The 23402-nt window shown below is 56.5% G+C and overlaps 1 protein-coding gene across 1 annotated transcript; it reads right to left on the bottom strand.

Moving 5' to 3' along the window:
* Window positions 1-1557: 1557 nt before the first annotated feature.
* On the bottom strand, window positions 1558-14254 carry PLPP7 (phospholipid phosphatase 7 (inactive)). The gene is made up of 2 exons (XM_065879598.1): window positions 13807-14254; window positions 1558-1922 (listed from the first exon to the last, which is right to left on the bottom strand). The coding sequence occupies exons 1-2, from the start codon at window positions 14252-14254 to the stop codon at window positions 1558-1560; spliced, it is 813 nt and encodes a 270-aa protein (XP_065735670.1).
* Between the last annotated feature and the right edge of the window lie 9148 nt (window positions 14255-23402).

Genomic DNA, 23402 nt, shown 5'->3' with positions numbered 1-23402 from the left:
CGGAAGCTGGACGAGGCAGGGAAGGATTCTACCCAGAGTCTCAGAGGCAGCGTGGCCCTGCAGACACCTTGAATTTGGACTTCTAACCTCCAGAACTGAGAGAGAACACACTCCTGTTGTTTTAAGCCACGCGGTTGGCTATGGTTACTCCTTATGGTAGACAGGAAACGAACCCACCCTCTGTCGGTGCTAATGTCTACCTCACCCTGAGCCCACTTGTCCTGGTAGCGACCACTTCCTTGGGGGCAGGGTCTGGGTCAGCGGGGAGTGAGAGGGTCTTGGCCCCCAGGGGAGAGCCCCTCAGCACCACAGTGAGGGCTTTTTCCAAACGAATCACGACCCAGGCCCTGGGCAGGGTGGCCAGTGCAGGGCCCGGGGATGGAGGGAGCCCCAATGGGGCTTCTCAGGGAGAAGGGACCAGGCAGCCTGGAAACGCCTAGGAGCCCATTGCCCCCTGACCACCTGACACCGTGGCCTGACTGGGGGTAAAGAAATCACTCCCCACCCCCATGTTAACAGGGACTCTCCCACCTGGAATCTTGCATCAAATGAGGAAAAAAAACACACAGGAGAGGGCCTGTTTGCACATCATCTGTATTGTCACATGAAGTGCACGTCCAGAACGGCTGACTTGGAAACGACCTATTAGGTCACACGGAGTCCGGCCCCTGGGGGCCAAAGCGGCACCGATGCCCGTGGGCCCTGGGCTTTCCACAGGCGGTGGCACAGACACCTGGTCTCCCCGGGCTCTGGGGCCCAGCGCTGGGAGAGGCCAGCTCACGCCTCAGGCCCTTCCGCTCCTGGGCTGCATCTCCCAAAATGCGTCTGGGGAAATGCGGTTCCCTGGGCGGGGGGGGGGGGGGGGGGGGGGGGGGGCGCGGTTAATAGCTGTTCCTTGAGAAAAGGGTTCTGTAGTCAGATAAACTTAGGAAACATGGATTAAACAAGATTCCACGGAAGCTCTTCTACAGGACTTTTGCCTTTACGACAATCCCAGCCCTTGTGAATGTCCAAGAGTGTGTAGCATTTCCCAAAGTTATTTGACCACAAGACCATTTCTCTTCCCAGCGTGTCTTGTAGGCTGGTGTCTGGTGGGGCGCCCTTTGGAAAGCGTTGCCCTAAGCTATCGATGACCATTAATGGCACCTGTGTTGGGTGGTGGGTTGTGGGCATTTTGCTGGGTGGTGTGCTGTGGTCAGGTGGGCACAGCCAGGAACTCAACAGTCATGATGGTGAAAGGACAAGATGAGACTCGGCCCCTCTCCCGCCATCCCGGTTCTCACCTGGTACCTCCAGAGCAGAAGCGGAGCAGGGCTATCCGCACGGCTGGGCCCCAGCCCGTCCACAGAGGGACTCAGGGTCTGATTGAAGGAGCGGGGGGCACCCAGCGTGATGGGAGGGACGTGCCAGTCACTGGTGGGCCCACCTGAGGTCACCAGCCTCCACCGGCCCACGGGGAGATGGGCTGGGGCTGCCTGGTCCCCCCTCCCCTGCCAGCCCTATGTCCTCCTGCTGCTCCTCGGGCCACCCCCGGCCCCGGAGCCGCAGATGAACGGCTCACCAGGCGGAGATGAGCATCTGACAGGTGTTGGAGGACATCCAGACCAGCTCGACCAGGCGGAACTGGAAGTAGCCGATGACGAAGCCGGAGAGGACGTCGGTGATGTGGTGGCGGCCGATCATGACCCGAGACAGGCCCACGCAGAGGGCCCAGAGCACCAACAAGACGCGCAGGGGCACCGCCAGCACCAGGTGGCTGAGGAAGAACTTGGACACCATGGCTGCGCGGCTGGCGTGTCCGGCGGGGAAGGCGTAGATGTCCATGGTGAGGTAGTCCAGGAGGCTGGGGCTCGTCTCAAACGGGCCGCGTCGCTTGATGAGCTTCTGCACACCAGCCACCGTCATGATGTCCAGGAGCAGGGCTGTGGGCAGGAGAGAGAGGCCCCGAAGGCCGTCAGCACCGCCTCCGCGTGCTTTCCCCCCACTGCGCCCGGGCTTCCTTCACTTGAACCACGCGGGCCTCCGAGCAGGTTCCCACCTCGGGGCCTTTGCTTGTGCTGTTCCCTCTACCTGGAAGGCCCTTCCCTGGGATATCCGGATAGATAAAAGTGCTGAATGAGAGAGTGGCGATCAGGGGTTTTGTGGGCCACTGTGGGCCCGTCGGAGGATCTCATCCTGACAAATGGGGCCCTGGGCTGGTGGTTTTTCTCAAAGGACTTCACTGAAGCCCCCGCCAGTCCCCAGAACAGGGTGTTACCATCGCCATCTTTTTTAAGTTGAACTGAAATTCACGTAACACACAATTAACTTTTTTTTTTTTTTTTTTTGCGGTACGCGGGCCTCTCACTGCTGTGGCCTCTCCCGTTGCGGAGCACAGGCTCCGGACGCGCAGGCTCAGCGGCCATGGCTCACGGGCCCAGCCGCTCCGCGGCATGTGGGATCTTCCCGGACCGGGCCACGAACCCGCGTCCCCTGCATCGGCAGGCGGACTCCCGACCGCTGCGCCACCAGGGAAGCCCCACAATTAACTATTTTTAAGGGCGCGGTTCAGCGGCATTTAGTATATTCACAGTGTTGCACGACCGTCACCTCTATCGAGCTCCAAAAAGAAACCCAGCTCCCATCAAGCAGGCGGTCCCTGTCCCCCCTTCACCCAGCCCCTGGCAACCACCAGTCTGCTTCCTGTTTCTATGGATCCGCCTATTCTAGACGTTTCATGTAAGTGGAATCAGACAATACGTGACCTTCTGCGTCAGGCTTCTTTCACGTACCGTAAGGTTTTTGAGGCCCATCTATGTTGTAGCAGGTATCAAAACTTCATTCCTTTTTTTATGGCTGACTATTATTCCATGGTCTGGACCTGCCACAATTTGTTTATCCATTCGCTGCTGATGGAATCTGGGTTGTCTGTATATTGGCTGCTGTGAATAATGCTGGTATGAACATCTGTGTACGAGTATTTGTGGAGAACCCGTTTTCCGTTCTTTTGGGCACATCCCTACGGGTGGAATTGCTCCATCATGTGTTAACTATGTATAATTTGTTTTTTCTTTTGGCTGCGCCTCGTGGCTTGCAGGATCTCAGTTCCCCGACCAGGAATTAATTGAATCCGGGCCCTCAGCCATGAAAGCTCCATGTCTTAACCACTGGACCACCAGGGAATTCCCTATGTAAAGTTTTTTGAGGAGCCACCAAACCGTTTTCCATGGCAGCTGTACTATATCATCCTCATTTTACAGAAGACAAGACGAAGCCCTGGAGGTTGGAGCACCCCTGCCTGCTCCTCCTTCTTTCTGGATGTTTCCCTTTCCCTCCCTCTGACTTCTCCGTCATTGCCAGGCCTCAGCCTAAATGTCACACCCCCAGCGAGGCCTTCCCTGCCCTCTAGACAACCCACGCTCTCCTCATGGCACTTACCCAGCCGCAACTAAGGAAGCCGCTGGGTGGTGAGAGGTTTGGGGTTAACCCCTCACTTCCTCCCCACCACCATCACTTCACAGAAGGGGGGTCAAGCCAAATCTATTCTGTTCGTAGGCGTATGCCCAGGGCCAGACACAGGACGGCAGTCTCCAAATGTTAGCTGAGTCGCTGGCCTGGGGTGCGGAGCCAGAGGGGCGGGCTCCTTTCCCATTTGGGGAGCTTGGGGGAGAACTGGATCTCTGTCCGTCCTGTTCACCACCACCCCGCTGTGTGGCCTTGGAGAGGCTGCTCTGCCTCTCTGTGCCGTTAGACGAAGGCCCACGCCAAGGCCCCACTTTCATCCAGCTGATCACAGTGGCACCCGGTCGGCCAAAGTGGGGGCTTGCGAGTGCCACAGAGACCTGGGTTTGAGTCCCAGCCTCGGAGCCTCCTGACTGTGACCTTGGACAAGTCGTCTAACTTCCCTCACCTGTAACAAGGTATCCCAAACACCTGCCAGACGGGGTCTGACACAGTGCCTACAGGGTGACTGACTGTCCTGGGTTTGCCTGGGACACAGGGGGTTTCTAGGACATAAGAAGTTCAGGGCTAAAACAGGGAAGTCCCAGCAAACCAGACGAGGTGGTCCCCCCAGGTGCCTGGCGCACCAGGAGGGCCAGAGAAGGGGGGAGGATTATGACCAAATTCCAGTTCAGTGCAGCCTGGCTCTGGGAACTTTCCTGGAAACTTTACAGGAGATACCGAAACTGTTGGCCTGCAACCCCTGTTGCTCAGAAATGAAAAAAAAAACCCAAAAAACAAAAAAAAAACCTTTTGGGAAAAAAATGACACAATAGATGTTCACTGTAGAAAATTTACAAAATAGAAGACAAAAATAAGATTTTTAAATCACCTGTAATCCTGCCACCCAGAGGTAGCCACCTTTCCAGAACCTTCTCTCCATCTATAGAGCATAGATTTAATAAGAGCTGTAACGTGCTCTACACACAACGTTCTGTAACCTGCTTTTGAAAGCTGCCGGGTCACACCCCCCGGGACACCCATGGCTGCAGCGTCCGAGGTGCCCTGGCTTATTTACCTGACAGTCCCAGCGTTGGGTGTCCACACTGCTCCCGGGTAACACTGCGCTCCCTGGTCAGTGCAGAACTCTCTTCCTGCCCTCTGCAGGGTTGCTGCTTGCAGTCTGGGCTCTTGGTTTGGGATTTGAAGCCCTGGCCTCCCCAGGGCCTGCTCCTCTCACTAGCCATAGGGCCAGCTGATGTTTGCCCACCCTGGGATGTGCCTGAGCGGCCAGAGAAGGGGCAGAAGCAGGAAATGGTTGATGGAGAGGCTGCCAGGCCATGAGGGGAGGAGCCTAAGGGAGGGAGGGAACCTTGTTCCACACCCCGCCCCGTATTTCCACGGCAACTGGTTCCCAGGAGCCAGGCCTCCCAGCCTGCATGCTGCTGACCCAGGTGGAGGCCAGGCCCAGGCTGGGAGCCATCTGGAGCCCGTGGGGGGGCGGGGGGCGGTCACAGTCCCAGCAGGAGGGAGGGACCAACAGGGCAGGTGGGAGCTGGAGGAAGGCGGCTGCACCTGACCCCAGGGACCCCGAGGCTGACGGAGCAGCCCAGGCAGGAGGCCAGGCTTTTGAAAGTTGCCCCTCCCTCACCTTGTGACAGGCTCTCTCCACCTGGGGAGGAGGCAGTTCACAGGTGGGGGGGTTAAACTTGCAGGTTTCAGAGTCACGGGTGGGGTTCAAGTTCCTCTGCTCATTAAGACCAAGTCCGTTCACCTGTCAGAGCCTCCATCTACCCACCTGTAACAGGGGTTATCACAGGATGAAATGAGCTCCTCAGCGTCTGCGAAGTATTTCCAACAGCCTGGTATGTGGAGGTTGATGCCACAGCTGCTGTTATTACTCCTAAGCCCCAGCCTGGCCTGACCCAGGTAAGCAACTTAAGGCTTTCAGACCCTGGAGGCTGGGTGTCATCAAGCAGGGGCATTGGTGAGAGGGTTTCCTTCTCTGAGGTCTCATCAGTATCAAAATGACGTGGCCCAGGGCTCCCCTGGTGGCGCAGTGGTTGAGAATCCGCCTGCCGATGCAGGGGACACGGGTTCGAGCCCTGGTCTGGGAAGATCCCACATGCCGCGGAGCAACTAGGCCCGTGAGCCACAAGTACTGAGCCTGCGCGTCTGGAACTTGTGCTCCGCAACAAGAGAGGCCGTGACAGTGAGAGGCCCGCGCACCGCGATGAAGAGTGGCCCCCGCTCGCCGCAACTAGAGAAAGCCCTCGCACAGAAACGAAGACCCAACACAGCCATAAGTAAATAAATAAAATTTAAAAAAAAAAAAAAGATGTGGCCCAAATTCCGAGACCCTCACCACCTGGAGGAAAGTCAGAGCATCCTGGGCCAGGGTCTGGAGCGGGCTAATGGGGGCCAGAATCAGGCCCTAAGGCACATCAAGCCATGACACTAGCCACTGGGAGGTGTGGGTCATCTATCTAATCGGTGACCAAGTTTCTCAGCCGAAAAGCAGGGCTCAGCAAGTTGGCAAGTTCTTGCCGATTTAAATCCGCCTTCCCAGACGAGAGTAAACCACAGCAGAGGTGCCCGGAGAAAGCTGCTGGGTTCGGGAGGAAGGCGGGATGTGTCCATGGGCTGCCCGGGGGGAAGACATGCTCAGGGCCTCGCTCCCGCGTGGTGGCTGGAGGCAAGGCGGGCTTGTACCTTGGCCTCCCCAGGTCAAGGGCCTCGCTCCCGCGTGGTGGCTGGAGGCAAGGCGGGCTTGTACCTTGGCCTCCCCAGGTGTCCCACTGCTCCTCGTGGGCTGTCAAGACCCACAGGCCAAGAATGAGCAAGACCCACACCTTTCAAACTGTTTTAGCAGCAAAACATGTTTCCCCAACGTCAGTGTACACAGAGACTCAGTATATGAGCAAATGAAAGAGGCCGCCGCGTGGCTGAAGTTGGGGGGTTGGGGGACCCTCCCCTGCCTCCTCGAGAGGTCTCTGGGGCTGGCTGTGTGCCGTGACTTGAGAACCCCACATCTGGGCCTTTGGGAATCTGCTACTTCTGGCCGGCTCTGTCCCTCGCGGCCATAATGAGGTGGGGACCGCCCCACTGCCCTGGGCCTCTCGGGACCATCGGGTCAGCCTGGCTGTCCGGCTGGCCTGGCCCAGCCTGTGCTTGGTTCATTCATTCACTTGAGCTGCAGGTCTTGGGCCTCGCTGGTTCCTGAGCATGGCAGGCGAGGGCCAGGCCTGGGGCTGGTGAACCAGGCTGGCAGGGTGCCAGGTGGCTTGGGCGGTGAGGGTGGGGAAGATGTGCAGTCGTTAACACAGGGGCTCCTTTCAAGGTGCGGCGCGCCCACAGCCTCTCCCCACATCACACTGCCGCTCTCTGGTTCTGAGAGTTGGGTGTAGAAGAGGCCGTGGGGGGACGGCTCTCCAGCAGAGCTGGTGGCCCCGGGGGCCTCGCCGCTCCACTCACAGACCCTCCCCCCACTCCCGCAGGCTCGCACCCCCTCCAGCACCACGGCCGGCCCTCGTGTGACTCTGATTCTGACACTGTCAGCGCATAATCTGGGGCCCAGAAATAGAAGCAAATGGCCCCGTCACTCAAGGCTCCGTGAATTCCACTCACACGGCCTGTTGAGCTCCCTGACCTACATTCCCTCCTGGAATGGGAGGGGGGCCGGGGGCCCCTGTGGGGAAAGGTCCTCTTGACAGCAAGCTCAGGGGCCAGAGTCAGGAGGAGCCGAAGCCACGCCACCTGCCCCGACTTGCTGTGTGACCCAGGCTGCTCACCTACCCTCCCTGCGCCTCAGGGCAGAGACTGCACACCTGGGCTCCAGGATCAGAGACCGGCCTCAAGGTCGACTGCTTGTGAATTTCATGACCTTGGCACGTCCCTCCCGCTGAGCTTTCTCCCTTGGTTGATAAAATGGGGATCATTCCAGAAGCTACTCTGAGGGCCGCCTGGGCTGCAGGGCTGGGCCCCATCACCTCTCACGCCTTCCCTCCCAATAATCTCCACTCTCTACCCCTCTCACGGAGCGGGGGGCTGAGATGCCTGAACCCTCCTTGCAGGAAACACACCGATTCTCAAGACCCTGCTGTGCTGCCTTGGTGCCCACTATTCTCTCTCAGCCTGGCTGGGGGGCTGCCAGGACGACCCCTCATGGCCCCTCACGCTCAGCTGCTTCCCCTGAGATGTGCTCCAGGGGACCAGCTCGGCAGCAATAAGTATGGGCTAGGGATGGGGGAGGGGTAGCTATGGGCCCTGCAAAGAGCAAAGACAGATCCAATACCTCTTACTGGCTGGGGCTGGGAGGAGGGTGTCCCAGCTCTTCTGGCCTCTGATCCCTCATTCTGGCCTCTCCGGGAGCTGGGGAACCAGCCCGGTAGTGCTGTGGGGGTGCTGTAAATCGGTCTAAACTTTCTGAAGGGCATCTGGCTTCAGACTCAGAAGTCTTTCCAACAGGCCTCCCTTGACTCAGGCCTTCCATCTGTAAGACCATCTCCTTGGGAAGTAATTACGGATGTGCCCCACATCAAGGATGTCCACTGCAGCGTTTTTTGTAACACTGAAAACCCCAAACCAACCCAATGCCCTTGAGTCGGAGACAGATGGGAGAAACCGCGGTGGAGCTCTCTGGGGCCACTCTGGGGCGCATGATGAAGCTGACGTATATTTATAGCCACCGAAGGATAGCTACAGGGTTTAAGTGGAAAAGGCCAACGACCAAACTGGATTTACAGTAGGATGCTGCTTTTGTAAAATAAGATGTAATGTGTTTATACAGAGAAAAACATCTGGAAGGTACCACGCTAAATGTTAACAGTGCTTCTAGCTGGGTGGGTTGATGAGGGCGATTTTTGGTGTCTTTCTGTAATTCTGCATTAAAATTCTTCTTACCATGAAAGTGCATGACTTGTGCACATTTAAAAAGAGCTACTTTGGGCTTCCTTGGTGGTGCAGTGGTTAAGAATCCGCCTGCCAGTGCAGGGGACACGGGTTTGAGCCCTGGTCCAGGAAGATCCCACATGCCACGGAGCAACTAAGCCCGTGCGTCACAACTATGGAGCCTGCACTCTAGAGCCCGCAAGCCACAACTACTGAGCCCGCGTGCCACAGCTACTGAAGCCCGCGCACCTAGAGCCCGTGCTCCGCCACAAGAGAAGCCACCTCAATGAGAAGCCCGCACACTGCAACGAAGAGTAGTCCCCACTCGCTGCAACTAGAGAAAGCCCGGGCGCAGCAACGAAGACCCAACACAGCCAAAAATAAATAAAAAGTTAAAAGAAAAAAAAAGAGTTATTTTTACAAAAAGACAAGTATTGCATGATTCTGCTTTTATGAGGTCCCTAAAGTAGGCAGATTCATAGACAGAAAGTAGATTAGAGGTTGCCAGGGGGGCTGGGGAGTTAGTGTTTAATGGGTGCAGAGTTTCAGTTGGGGAAGATGAAAGAAATTCTGGAGATAGATGGTGGGGACAATTGCACAACGATGTGAATGTACTTAATGCCACTGAACTGGACACTTAAAAATGGTGAAAGTGGTGAATTTTATGTCATGTGTATTTTAGCCTGGAGGGACCATTTCACTGAGCCCCGCTGAGATGATGAGAAGTGAAGCTGGGGGAAGGGTGGAGAACGTCCTACCTCTGCGGAGCTGCGCTGGTGTCTCCAGCAGGAGGGCTCCTGACCGTGAAGGTTTGGGATCAGAGTCTAAAGATCCATTCAATTAGGGACAGGCTATGCAGACCTCCTGGAGGGCTTGTCACCTAAGCTGTGCCCAAGAGCAGGGGCCGGTGGGCTGGGATGGGAGAGCTGACACAACAGATTATATGGAGGGTGGGTGAGCAGGGGCTGGGCGGGGAGGGGATGCTGTGAGATGCTTGGGGCGGGTGGGGGCGGCGCTGCCAGGCTAATGGTGCAGGTTCTGGTTTCTGAACCCCTCGTGCTTGGTGTGAAGGGGGGGGTGGGGCCGAGATGGGAGGTTCATAGCCCAGAAGGCCCAGTAGGGCCATGAGAATGAGGCCAAGCTGGGCAAAATGCCACAGGAGGTCATTTTAGAAGCATATGATATGCTAGTTTGGGCGCAGAGAAAAATCCAGAGGCCCATGACCCAAACTGCAACGGAGGTTATTCCTGGGGAAAGGGCTTAAGGGAAACACTCACTTTTTTCATCACCTGTCGTCGTCTGAATTTTCCTTACCGTGAGGATGTACAGCGAAAAGGTACTCAGCATCACTCATCATTAAGGAAGCACAGATCAAAACCACAATGAGATACCACTTTTCACACCCATCAGGATGGCTGTTATATAAAAAGAAAAGTGCTGGCAAAGAACACTTGTGGAGAAATTGGAGCCCTTTTGCACTGCTGGTGGGAATGTAAAATGGTGTAGCTGCTGTAGTCTGGGGGTTCCTCAAAAAATTAAACATAGGATCCAGCAATTCCATCCTGCTTCTATACCCAAAAGAAGTGAGAGCAGGGACTTGAACAGATATTTGTACACCCATGTTCATAGCAGCATCATTCACAATAGCCAGAAGGTAGATGATGGATAAACAAAATGTGGTCTGTCCATACCATGGAGTATTATGCAGCCTTAAAAAAGGAGACGCTGACGCCTGCTACGACATGGATGAACCTTGAGGACAGGCTGCTCAGTGAAATAAGTCAGACATTAAAAGACAAATACTGTATAATGCTATTGATATGAGGTCCCTAGACTCGTCAGATTCATAGAAACAGAAAGCAGAATGGTGGGTGCTGGGGGCCGTGGGGAGAGGGATGGGGATTTAGTGTTTAATGGGAGCCGAGTTTCAGTTTGGGAGGATGGAAAAGTTCTGGCAATGTGAATGTACTTAATGCTAGTATACACTTAAAAATGGTAAGTTTTATGTTATGTCTATTTAACCAAAATTTTAAAAATGACAGAAAAAAAAAGAATGTATAGTTTTTATAATCAGGGACATTTCGATAAAGATTCTTTTATAGATCATGGAAGCCATTTTCCACCAAGGACAGGCCCATGGGGGAACCAGGATGGGCTTGGTGAACGGGGATGGCCTGGGTCCCCTGTCACCTGGCCCCCCTTGGGATCATCAAGTCGGGTGTTGCAGGGGAAGGACAAAGGAGGGGATCAGGTCATCTCACAGGTGCCTAGAGCTTGGAGGGGATCTGGAGGGACCCTGGACCTCGGACTTCTTTTGATGCTGGCAATGGCGATGAGGATGGTGATCATTGATGCCCAAGCGTCAACTGGCATTCGTATGAGCCATGCACTTTCGTGTAATGCTTCAGGGAAGTGTCCCAGCAGCCCACTAGACAGATGAGGAAAATGAGGCTCAGAGAGGCAAAGTCATTTGCCCCGGTTCCCACAGCTGGGCCAGGATTTGCACCCCGGTCCGGCCAACTCTGGAGCCAAGCTTGTGCCAGCTGCCAAGATCCCTTCTGGCTTTGACGTTTCCAGAGTCTAGGCAGCACAGCACACCCTTGGGGAGGAACGCAGGGACCAGAGCAGAGAACTTCCTCCCGGCCCAGCTGGGACTCTTCCCGGGTCCAGTGTTTGCAGCTCCATCTCCCGAGGCTCCTGAGTTTTCCGCTTTGGGGCCAAGGAGAGCCCAAGTGCCAATTGTATAGGGGAAGGGCTCTGCCTTCAGGACTCTGCTGGGTGCCCTGGTGCTCAGAGCAGGGCGGGTGGGACCAGGCAGGGCCCCCTCATCCCTCAGGGCTCACTGTGCTAAGTGCTTTACCAGCTCCCCTTGAATCCCCACCACAGTCCTGAAGCCCCATGTACAGATGAGGAAACTGAAGCTCAGGGATGGGAACTGACTTGACCAGACCGAGTAAGGGTCAGAGTGAGGACCCAGACAAAGTCCATTCCAACCTCAGAGCTCCAGGATTGAAAGGCCGCTCGGGCCCCCAAAGACGAAAGAAAAGACAGATCTGTGCACAGTTTGTGCTTCACGGATGGTCTTTCCTCCCCGGGCAGAGAGTGGTGTGGGCAGCTCTTCTTGGCAGGTCAGGTCAGAGCTGTGGGATTAACCCGCCTTGGCTATTTGCTGCAGTTTACAGGGTCCACATCCCCACGAAATGCCCCAGGCCCACAGACCACCCTGTCTGTTCTGAGCAGCTGCTCTGTGCCAGGCTCTTATCTCTCTGTCATGTCGGTACGTGGATGTGCCAGCAAAGGTGCTGGTAAAAGAGAAAACTCTTCCCAGGTGCCTCCTCGCTACTCACAAGCTTCAGCGTGGATTGGGTGGTAAGCCCGACCTGCAGACGGACAGTGGTGGGGGGGCAAGGGGTTTGCAGCCTGGAGGACTTGGATTTGCTTCCCAGATCTACCACTTACGGGCATGTGGGGGTGGGCAAGTCCCTTGACCCCTCTGAGCCTCAGTTAACTCTGTAAAGTGGGTATATTAATATTTACATTACATGGTCATTAAAAAGATTTTAAAATCATGAAATACAGGACATTCATGGCATAGTACTTGGTACATAGTGAAGCTCAATAAATGATGATTTAGAAACTTAGAAATGACTGTCCTTCTTATTCAAGAAGGGAGGCACCTCGAACTTTGCTCTTCACCCTATGAAGCAAACTCCTTTGTGTCCCCAGAATCTGGTTGCTGGAAAGAGCCAGAAGCCTCATCTTAACAAATGTTAAGATGTTAAGAGTTGTTCCCAGCTCTAGTCCTGGCCCCATCAATGACTAGCTACGTGGCTGTGGGCAAATCATCTCCCTGTAGAAGTGATGATGTGGTTTATGCAAAAACGGGCACGTAGTAAGCGCTGAGCAAGTTACGAACACAGCTTCACCACCTCCATCATATTACGCGGAAGGAATGCGCAGACAAGGTCTAGGGAGCAGGTTTGAGGGGAGGCTCAAGGATGCTTTCCCACCCCCATCCTTGGACACCTGACCCCCAACACAGTTTTCTTGAGCTACTGCTCTGTGTCAGGCTGCAGCGGGCACCGGGGAAACTGTGGGTAATGAGACCAGGGTTCTGCCCCCCCGGCAAACACCCGGCCCAGCACCTGGGCCACCTTGCTCTGTCCCTCTGTCCCAAGCCCAGGGCACGTTGCTTGAAAAGAGCACAGGCCTGGATGTCAGGTGCAAATCTTCAGACCTGGTGCAAATCTCCCGCTCTGAAGCTTTGGCCAGGTTGCTTTATTTACAGGAGCCTCAGTTTCCTAATCTGTAAAGTGGGAATGGTAATAGCACCAGTCACGTGGGACTATTTGGCATAGTAACAAGTAACGTAAATCATTTAGGAATAAGAACAAGGAAACGTTGATGGTACCAGACCCAGCCATCTCCTGCACGAGGAACTGCTGTTCTCCCCTCCCTACGTCCCACCCACAGAGTGTCCACCCCAGATGCTCTGAGACCTGAGTGGGTCTTGTATTGCAAGTTCCCCTGGGATGGCAGCTCTCAGTGGCCCAACACACACCCCTTCGGAAGTGGGACCCCTTGTCAGTGCTTGCTTAGCCTGAGCCATTCCCCCCGCCCCCCACTTGTGCCCCAGATCGTGGCTGTGCTGGGAAGGGCCAGGAGATCAACATGGCCCACCGTGGAGGGTGGCAGCATTGGGTCCCCGAGCACCTGGGGGGTCTGGAGGTGGCTGGAGGGTGGGCCGCATGGGGGCTGGGTATCACCTCCTGGAGAGAGGGGAAGGCCTGCTTTCCACATGGCGCCCACGTGGCACCTGGCACAGGGCAGAGCTCAACTGAAAGACGCTGGTGACAAAGACTCTGCAAAAACAAACCAAAGCTCACCAGGCCCTCCTCTCCTCCAGCGACTCACCCAGGGAAGCGGTACGTAAGGACTCCAGGAGGCCACGAGTGGGTGGGAGCCCCAGACTGGACCCCTGCACCCCCAGGCCCTGTGGGAGGATCCTGGGTGGCTTGCAGGGTCCCTGAGCCAAGCAGGGGGTTGATGGGAGCAGCTCACAAGTGCTGCCTGCAAGCAGCCTAGGAACTCAAGGACCCCAGCCTATGGGATGGGGTGTTACAGGGTTAGACACCTCACTGCAGAGCACCCGCCGGACTCCTGGCCACTTCCCTCGAGGTCACGGCCTCCAGCACCCCGGTTTAAGCTGCTTCTGGGGCGGCGGTTCAAGCTGCTCCTTCCCCAGAGCAGGGCCCTTCCTCAGAAGTTCCCGCTGGGGCCCCGCATTCTCAAGGCCCTCACTTTGCAGGGGGCTGTCATCCGGGCATCCTCAGCTCTCTCTTCCCCAAGCCGGAGGCTTGCCTGTTTCTGGGGCACCCTCCCTGCCTAACCTCATTAAATTGTTCCAGTCGGTTTCTGAGGGCCCCGCTGGTCCTGCTGGGGTGGGCTCCCTCCCCGGGCCTGGCGGGGTGGGTGGTGGGCGGCGGGCACACTCACCCAGAAGCAGGTTCATGAGCACCTCCTGGCCGGCCAGCGTGCTGCTTTTCACCAGGCAGAGGATGGTACCCCCGATCCAGGGGATGCCGTGGCCTGTGATGCCAATGAGCTTGACCATGGAGCGGGCGCTGGCCCAGGACGCGGCCCGGCCGGCGCACACCCCCAGGCGCTTGGACATGCAGATGTCAATGGCCAGCAGGGAGTTGAAGGCGATGCCCTTGAAGGAGGGGTTCAGCTGCATGCAGTCCTCCTCGGGCAGCTGCTGAGACTGGCGCCGCTCGCGGGCCCCATCGCCAGGGCATGAGGGCTGTGCCGAGGGGCCCGAGGCCTTCCTGCCCGAGCTGCGGGGCTCCGGCCCCTTCGGGGGCTGGTTCAGGGACAGGAACTCGGCCCGGTTGAGGACGTTGTTGCGGTCCCGGGCCCGGGCCCGGCTCTGGGAGGCAGGCATGGCGACAGTCACCCAGCGAGGGCCGGTGCCAGCCTGGCTGTGAGGCCCTTCTCTCCAAAGACGGAAGCCTGGAGCCTCCGTCGCTCCCGGCCTCCCCTCCTGCTCTGCGGCAGCTGTTTAAATATAGAGTGCGGGACTGCACATGGCTGCTTACCTCCGGCTGCCACCAGGCTCCCAGGGAATGTCAGTGCCAGCTGGGCAGCCAATCGAGCCCCCCAGTGCGGGCCAGCGCCAATGGAGCCACCCAGGAGGTGGACGCGTCCACAGCTGCAGCCTGGCTGCCTCGGGCCTGGGCTATTTAAATCTTCCAATGGCTCGCTCCCGGGGCTTGGGGGACTCTGGGAAATGTAGTCCTCCTGCTGCTCTGGCCTCGGCTGTGCCCCAGGCCAGAGGCCTAGATGGGGGCCCCCGACTCAGCCCTGCTTTGACCAGCTTCCCTCTGAGCAGGCCAGACCCCTGCGAGCCAGGCCCGCCTGACCCACTGGCCTGGACAGCTTGGACCTGGTCCCATGGACTAGACGGTGGAGTCCAGGCCAAAGGCCTCTCCGGACACCAGATGGAGTGAATGACGTCACTGAAAGCATCACCCTGGGTCCACTGGGGCTGGGCCCAGCCCCTCCCCTCTGTGACAGCATTTCATTAAGCTGGCAGGCTGGGCGTTTTTATTTTCAATCAGTCTTGAATGGGGCTTCAGTGCATGACCGTTCAATCAAATGGCAATCTGTAAGATTCGATTTCCATTCGAGGGAGGGGTAATTAATTGGTTGGTAATGGATCTGCCCCTCGGAGGTGGCCTCCACCGCCCGGAAGCTTTGCGAAGGACAGGATCACTTAAAGCAGCTTCAGGCAACCCGTAACTAGTTCCCGAGCTCCCGGACCTGTGCTAGGTGCCCGGAACACTGCAGCGAGTGGAACACATCGCATGCGTCCCCGTCCCCGGGAAGCTCACAGTTCAGCGGGGATTAAACGAATGGCACGTGTGAATAATTGCGAGCGTGCAGATGTGTTGCAGGATCATAGAACAGGGCTCCGGGCCTGGCCTGGGAGTCGTGGAGGGCTTTCCCCCGGAAGGAAAGGCAGGTGAGAGGCCCTGGGCGAGGGAGAGCCTACCTCCTGCCCTCCTGCGAGGTCTGGGGGCCCGTGTGGCAGTACATGGACTGAGGGGGCAAGAGAGGCTGCAGACCCAGAGAGGGGCAGACCACGAGGGCCCAGCCGAGGATTTGGGGTATGAGTCTGGCCTCCCTGACTGCAGAAACCCAAAGTCTCCACAGCCCTTTTAGGGCTGACTGGGCCCGGGCTCAAAGGGAAGCCACTGGTTTAGGGCAAGCAGCAGAGTCAGGGGTGAACGCCCTGGTCTCATGATTTGCGGCACCCAAGGCCTGTCTGCCCAGCAGGGATGAAGGCGGGAGTCCTTCCAAGCGTGGAGACCCCCGTGAAGCCCCAGGCCCACCCCACAGCCTCCCAGGGACCAGGGCCAGAGCCTCCCAAGGACAGGAAGCTGCCTGGGGTGGGAGTGAGTGCTCTGTGGTCACAGGGCACCAGCCTGGGGGCTCCAGAGTCAGACAGATGAGGAATAACCTGGGCCTCTGCCACCAACCAGCTGTGGGAACTCAAGCAAGTCACTTGGCCTCTCTGGGCCTAGTTTTCTCCTCTTGTAACATGGGAACACTAGTGCCCACCTTCCAAGAGCTGTTGTGAAGTCAATGAGATGATGTTTGTAAAATGCTGAGAAGGGTCCCTGCCACATAATGAGCCTTCAAGCCTATGGGTTAGGAATTGATCCTATTTAACAAACAAGGCAAAGTCCTCTCTCCCTCTGAGTGCCTCCTTCAGAAGGGCTCACCCCCAAGGTCTGGCCCCTACTCCGTACCTGGCTGGTGTGAAGCCGGACACCAAGAACCCTCAGTCTGGGGTTCCTTGTGGACTCCCTGGCACTTCTCTTCCAGAGTGTTCCCCTCAGAACACGCACCCACAGAGAAGGACGTCCCAGACTGTGTCACATCCCTCCCTCTTGGGTGTGGCCGAAATGACCTGTGCTGTCTCATCCTGGACCCTGGACAGATGCACATGAAGATGTGCACAGAATGCATGGGTAGTGGGCAGTGTCCTGTGCTCTCTATTTGCTTTAGTTTATTGACACCATATAACCAACCTTCCTGTGAAGTCAAGACATCATCCCCACTTTACAGACAAGGAAGCTGAGGCTCAGAGGGGTGAAACCCAAAAGAGGTGAGGCCCAACTCCCAAGAAGTCCCTGGGGTGGGATATAAGGGCCTCCAGACTCAGATGCCTCAGACCACAGGGACCTGGATGTGCCCACTTAGCTGTCCACCAGGGCACTCACCCCACTCTCCCTGGGTGGGGCCCATGACCTGGGCCGACCTCAGGAGGGGAGGAGGAGCCCAGCCCAGAAAAGGGCTATTAATACACAGAGGCCTGTGTCAGCACTTTGGCCTGGCAAGAGCTGCTGGCAGGTCCTGAGGGCTACAATGGGCTCCATGCTGGGGAGGGCCATGGAGTCCGACTGGACTTTGGCCTAGGAGTGGTGAAAAGTGGGCTCTGGGCTGGGACAACCCTGGGTTCAAACCCCTCAGCAACCTCTACCTTAGTGACCGCAGGCAAGTCCTGCTAGCACTCCTGGCCTCTGTTTCCCCCTCAGGGGGCTGGTGAGAGCCACTCACTCAGACTGAGACCTTCTCCTCCATCTGTAAGTTAGGGTGACCTTGTTCACACCCTCAGACAGCTGAGAAGCAGGCACCATCCCTTTATGAGCACCTACCATAGCCCACACAGTCCCACTTCTCAAGAGTCTTAGAATTCATTCATTCATTGAATTGATGCTTTCATTGATCTCTTCCTGCAGTTTAGTTGGGGAGATAGGATAAACACCCATGAAATAGCTAGCCAGTTTATAAAACAATATACTTTTACCGATAGCCTTATTTTTTTCTTACTGTCAAAATGTTATGGTCTTACTGCAATAAATTCAATAAATATGGATGATCTTGATATAATCCTACTGTCTGGAGACCACCACTGTTAACATGAGGGTGGTCAGGTTATAAAGGGATTCTCACTTGTCTCATTTCCAATTATTGAAATGTTTTATGACAACCAAGTATTACTTTAATAATCAGAAAGAATATCCATTAAACAAACTATACCTATGTATATTATATATATAAAGATATATGCTTTTAAAATATGATTGTATTATATATCCTTTAAAAAATAACCTCCCCTTTTCACTTAAGAATATAAACCTGCTGGGACTTCCCTGGTGGCGCAGTGGTTAAGAATCTGCCTGCCAATGCAGGGGACATGGGTCCGATTCCTGGTCCTGGAAGATCCCACGTGCTGTGGAGCAACTAAGCCCGTGCGCCACAACTACTGAGCCTGCTCTCTAGAGCCTGTGAGCCACGACTCCTGAGCCCGCTCTCTAGAGCCTGTGAGCCACGACTCCTGAGCCCGTGAGTCACAACTACTGAAGCCCACGTGCCTAGAGCCCATGCTCTGCAACAAGAGAAGCCACCACAATGAGAAGCCCACGCACCGCGACGAAGAGCAGCCCCCGCTTGCCGCAACTAGAGAAAGCCTGCGTGCAGCAACGAAGACGCAACGCGGCCAAAAATAAATAAATAAAATAAATAAATTTATGAAAAAGAAAAAAAAAGACCCAATGCCGCCAAAAATAAATAAACAAAAAAAATATGTATAAACCTGGCAATGTCTCCATGACAACCCATCATTTTTTGATGGCTGCTTGGCATGCTGTCATGTGGATGGGCCATCCTTTATGTAAGCAATTCCCTATTATTAGACATGTAGGTTGTTTGCATTTTGTGACTATTTGAAACTATTATGGCCTAGCTATCCTTCTATATACACCCCTGTGCACTAAAGCAGGATATAAATAAGTGGTTAAAGTGGCAAGTACCAAATAAAAGTGAGTTCAGATGCAACCCCATGAAGTCCAGTGGGTCGTCCTGAGCCACCTACAGCAGCGCCCAGACCTGAAAGGGCAGCACGGGGTCGGAGACACTTCCAGCCAACATGGCAAGTCTAACCACACTTTTCCTGGGTTCGTTAGAGTCGAGGAAGAGAAGGCTAGAGTGGTGACATCGCCTGTGAGGCCCCAGAGCTGGTCAGGCAAGGCCAGAGTTAGGATGTGGGCTGGCTGGTCCCTGTAACTCTGAGCCTGTGGGCTGTCTTCCTGGCCAGGTATCCCTCAGCTTCTCCGTTTCCTGTCTGCTTGACCTCATCTTTCACTCACTCGTTCGCTCACTCACTCCTGGAACACTTTTTTAAAAACATTATCTATTTATTTATTTTTGGCCGCGCAGCACGTGGGGTCTTAGTTCCCCGACCGGGGATCGAACCCACGCCCCCTGCACTGAGTCTTAACCACCGGACCACTGGAGGTCCCTGGAATACTTTTTGAGGTCTGCTGTGTGTCAGGCCCTCTCCGCACGCAAGGACCAGTGGGAAGTACAAAGATGGCTCTGAGGTGGCCCCACGCGTGCAGACCACCTGGCCTGCCCTGAATCACTGCCCCACCTGGCCCTAGGTCCACATCACCTCCCTACTGTAGCACTGTCCATTGCTGAGAGAGGGGTGTGGTATGCAGTGAAGTGACTCAGGCCTCAGTCTAAAGCCTTGCCCCAAGCATTTGGATACACTGCCTATCACTTGAAAGCAGGAGAGGTTTTCTGGCAGCATCCTGGGACCTAGAGCCATTTGGACACTGTAGTCACTTGTTATTTGTGGTCTTTAAATGTCTAAGATAGGCTGACGACCACTACTGAGCGCATTTATCGTTAACTCGTACTTAACACTGCTCCTTGCCAGACTCAGAGATACGTGTGTGTCTCAACAGTCACTGCAACTTCATAAACAGGCTTTTAGTCCCTGTGGTACACATGAGAACACCAAAGCTCAGAGGTTAAGGGATTCTCTCTGGACCATGGAGTCAGCCAGCGAGGTACCCCGGGATTCAGACATCACCCCAACTCCCCTTACCCTCTCCCTCTCTTTTCCTTTTTCCTTGGCCGGTTTCTTTTCTAACATGCCATACACTTATTTATTCTGTGTGTGCTCAGGGTCTGAGTCCTCCTAGCAGAGTGTCAGCCCACGAGGCAGGGTCTGTTGTCTATTTGTTCCTTTGTGGGGCAAGGTGCCCAAGGAGTGCGTGGCACCTAGCAGGCATTCAATAAATATGTATTGAATGAATGGCTGTCTGATTCTGAAGCCTGGACTCTGATCTACTACAAACCTTGCCATCAAAGGCGATGGCCAAGAGGAGTCGGGTTATTTGGGGTAATGACCCCAAAACAGGAGGGGAAGGGGTGTGAAGCTCCACTCTGGGGAGACGCACAGCTGGAGGGGAGAGCAGGGAGGGGCAGCGGCGGGGGGTCCCTGCCTGGACGGCGAAGCAGCCCTGAGAAAAGCATTTTTCGTCACCGCCTCTCCACCCCGCCGGCTCCCGCCCCGGATCGCTTTGTCAGTTCGCATTTCTAAGGCCGCTCCTGGGTTATTTCGGTCGGGAAACCTGATCCTTCTCCGGGTTTATTTTAGCACCTTGGAGAACTCCCAGCGCCGCACCCGATCCCGGGCCGCACCCAGCCTGCTGACGCCGCCTCCGTCCCCGTTCTGCCCGGGCGGCGGGGCGCGCGGGGGGCCCCGCCGGAGCAGCCTCCGGGGCGCGGCGCCCGCGTCCTCCCGCATCTGCGGCGCGCGGGACAGTGACGGGGGGCCCGAGGATGCTGCGGGCGGCGCGGGGCCGCGGAGGGGCGGCGCCAGGTGACCGGGGTGGGCGGCGGGAGGGCGGGCACCTGCTCTCACTGCCCCCGCCGCCGGACCCGAGGCGCCGCTGAGCCTCCGCTCCTCGCCTGGGGGGACGGTGGTGCGTTCAAGAGGCCGTCCCGGTAGGAGCAGGCGTTTCTCGCTCAGAACTGTGGCTCCGACGGGGAAGCGGGGCCAGAGGGACCGCCCTTGTGAGCCAGGCTGGGAGAAGCAACCCCTCCCCCGCCCGTCCTGACCCCGATTTGGCCCTGGATCTCCATCCCCCAGGCACATTAACGATCCCCTCCAACCCCAAAATAACATCCAACACACCCGCGTGCACAGACATGCACACTCACACACGCTCCTACATCCCACCCACTCACACCCACAAACGTGCTCACCTCCACTCACAATCACACACACATCCGTACATCTGCACGGACACACACTCTCACCCACAGACACACACGCTCGCATCCACCCTCACAGACACACGTGAACACGCACCATCGGGCACACACAGACATGCACTCACACAACCAGAACACAAACGTGTCCTTCTGTACTCACACACACTCTCACATACACCCTCCATACACAATATACACACACCCCCTCATCCACACCCACACCACTTGTGGTCACTCACACCATTACACACCTCATACACACACACACATGGACACACGTACATACACCTTCCCAGACACATAGACACCACCCCCCCCAAGCAGTTACACACAACTGCCGCATGTACCCTCACACACAGACACGCACAAACTCACACTGTCACACACACATCATCACACACTCATCTACACACACATTCACCAACACACTCTAACTGCCTCACACAACGTCACACCCCTCACACCCCTGGAACACATGTCCTTCCCGCTCCCCTCCCCAAGCTCAGTACTGGACACACACACATCAAAACAACTTACCCATCTACGTCCCGATTTATAGCAATCGTTCTGAGCATGAATTTGTACCCATTTATTATTCACGTTAATTAACATCTCCGTTCATCATTCTCGGAGTTATCCCTTGGCGTCTCTCTGGCCCACGGGGATGTGAGTGCTGAGGAGACCATGCCGCCTATGTGTCCAGGCCCTGGCTGTGTTCCCTCGTGTCTTCTGAGCGGCCAGCCCAGGTGCCCAGTCAATACTGGGGAAGGAATGCACGGGCGTGAGGTGGTGGGGAGGCCAGCTGGTCAGTCCCAAACCTAACACGACCTACAAGAATGTGCTCCTGAGCCTTTGGCTGGAAAGATTTGCGGCCACCCCAGGCACTGGTTTTACGCAGGGCCCCATACCACACCTCTGCCCCTCTGTGGAGAGTGAGGTTATCACGGACCTGGGGGCCAGGAGACCTGGAATCTAGTTCTGGAGCCCTCCCTGTATGACCTTGCCGGCCCGTGTTCCCCATCTGTAGGGAGGCTGTGGGACCAGCCCTCTCGGAGATCCTGGATGTGCTAGCTCGGCCAGGCTGAGCCCACTCTCTGCACAGGTGAGGTGCCTCAGTGGTGCCAGGTGGGCCCTGCAGCCTCCTTGCCTCATTTTTTTTTTTTTTTTTTTTTGCCATACGCGGGCCTCTCATCTGCCATGGCCTCTCCCGTTGCGGAGCACAGGCTCCGGACGCGCAGGCTCAGCGGCCATGGCTCACGGGCCTAGCCGCTCTGCGGCATGTGGGATCTTCCCGGACCGGGGAACGAACCCGCGTCCCCTGCATCGGCAGGCGGACTCTCAACCACTGCGCCACCAGGGAAGCCCCTCCTTGCCTCTTGATGAATCATCCCCTCCAGCCACCTACCTGGCCCTCCAACCCTGCCCCCACGTCTCCCAGGCGGACATTTCAAGCCTCACCATTGGCTTCCGGCCTGGTCCTAAACAGTTAAGGAGATAACCCTGTCTCCCAGGGCAACAGAATCCCAGCACGTAGCATTTCCATCTGCAGAACAAAGGGATTTTCCCACCTGAGAAATGCCTTTCCGGTCTCATGATGACTGCACCCTTGGAGGCTGAGAGCTCTTGGAGGATCAGCTGTGGCCCTGAGATCTTGGTCCCTACAACTGCAGGGAATGCCGGTGAGAGCGCCTGCTATATCAAATCCTCCGGCCTCCAGGTCTCAGAGCCAGGGGGCGGGTTCCATCCACACCTCCCTCTTCACCAGGCCTCAGTATCCTCACCTGTGGAATGGGATGGTAACGGGACTGGCTCACGGGGTCATCGTGGAGAGCCACGAAGGTGATGCATGCAAAGGCCCTGGCTGCAGCGATGCTCAGTGAGGAGACCCTGCATCCGGCTCTTTCTGCTGACCTGGGAGGACTCTGGACTCACTGGGGCTGCGTGTTAAAACCCAGCTGGGTGAGGTCAGGTTGTTTCTTCCTCTGGTTTGCTGTGTGACTTCGGGTTTTCACGGCCTTTCCGGGCCTACATGCTGGGAACTGAGTGACCCTGTCTTCCCACCGACAGCACTTGGCGCTCCCAAGTTGCCACACTAGGGGGTTCACCATCCCCGAGGAGGGGTGGCGGCTGAGCCTCCAGAGCCCTGCTCCTTCCCATTCACTGGTGACATCAAGGCAGAGGAGGCTGGGGAGACTGAGGTCTGAGGGAGGGGGAGAGGTTTGGGGGGCCGTGCGGGTGTCCCCGTGGTGTTGGGCACGTCACAAACAGATGTCCCCTTCCTTGGTTCTGCAGACGCCAGCGCTTCCCTCTCGTGTGGCTGTATCACGGGCCTTCACATATGCTGAGACAGCCGTGGGTCTGTGCCCAACACCCACAGACTCCAGAAAACGCTGAGCAGGAAGCAGGGCTGCAGGAGGGCTGGAGGGGCTGAGAGCTGGGGGAGCAGCTGGAACCTTGGAGGGCCAGTGGGGAGCCAGGACAGGGGATGCTGGCGTGGGCCAAGCCCTTTCAGACCCTCCGTCCGTCAGGGCTGGCCCCGGGGGGTCCCGTCCTCAGCTCAGAGCCTGGCAAAAAGACGCTGCCTGGGCCCTCCCTCTGCAGAACTGGCCCTCGAACCAGCCCAAGACGAAGTACTGCATCGGAGGTGACGTAGCAGAGGAGACAGCTCTGGGGCCGAGGGACAGGGGTTTTCTATTTTGCTCACCCCGTGGGCACCCAAGCAGTCTTCTGGTGGGACTTACCGGACACAGGGCTTTCTAACGTCACTTCCATCCGGGCTCGGAGGGGCTGGCCCCCAGGCAAGGGCGGCGTGCCTGGAGGAGGAAATAAGTGGGCTTTGAACTTGGCCAGATCTGAGTGTGCATCCAAGACTCCGGAAAGCCACTGTCACGTGACCCCTGGGTCTCTCTGTCTGTCCGGCCCTCCTCCTGGGGTCAAGGAGGATAGCGGAGACA

Source organism: Phocoena phocoena, chromosome 6, assembly GCF_963924675.1.
Source record: "Phocoena phocoena chromosome 6, mPhoPho1.1, whole genome shotgun sequence".
NCBI lineage: Eukaryota > Metazoa > Chordata > Mammalia > Artiodactyla > Phocoenidae > Phocoena > Phocoena phocoena.
Note: the sequence above shows the minus strand (reverse complement) of the source record. Positions and strands in the feature narration are given on the sequence as shown.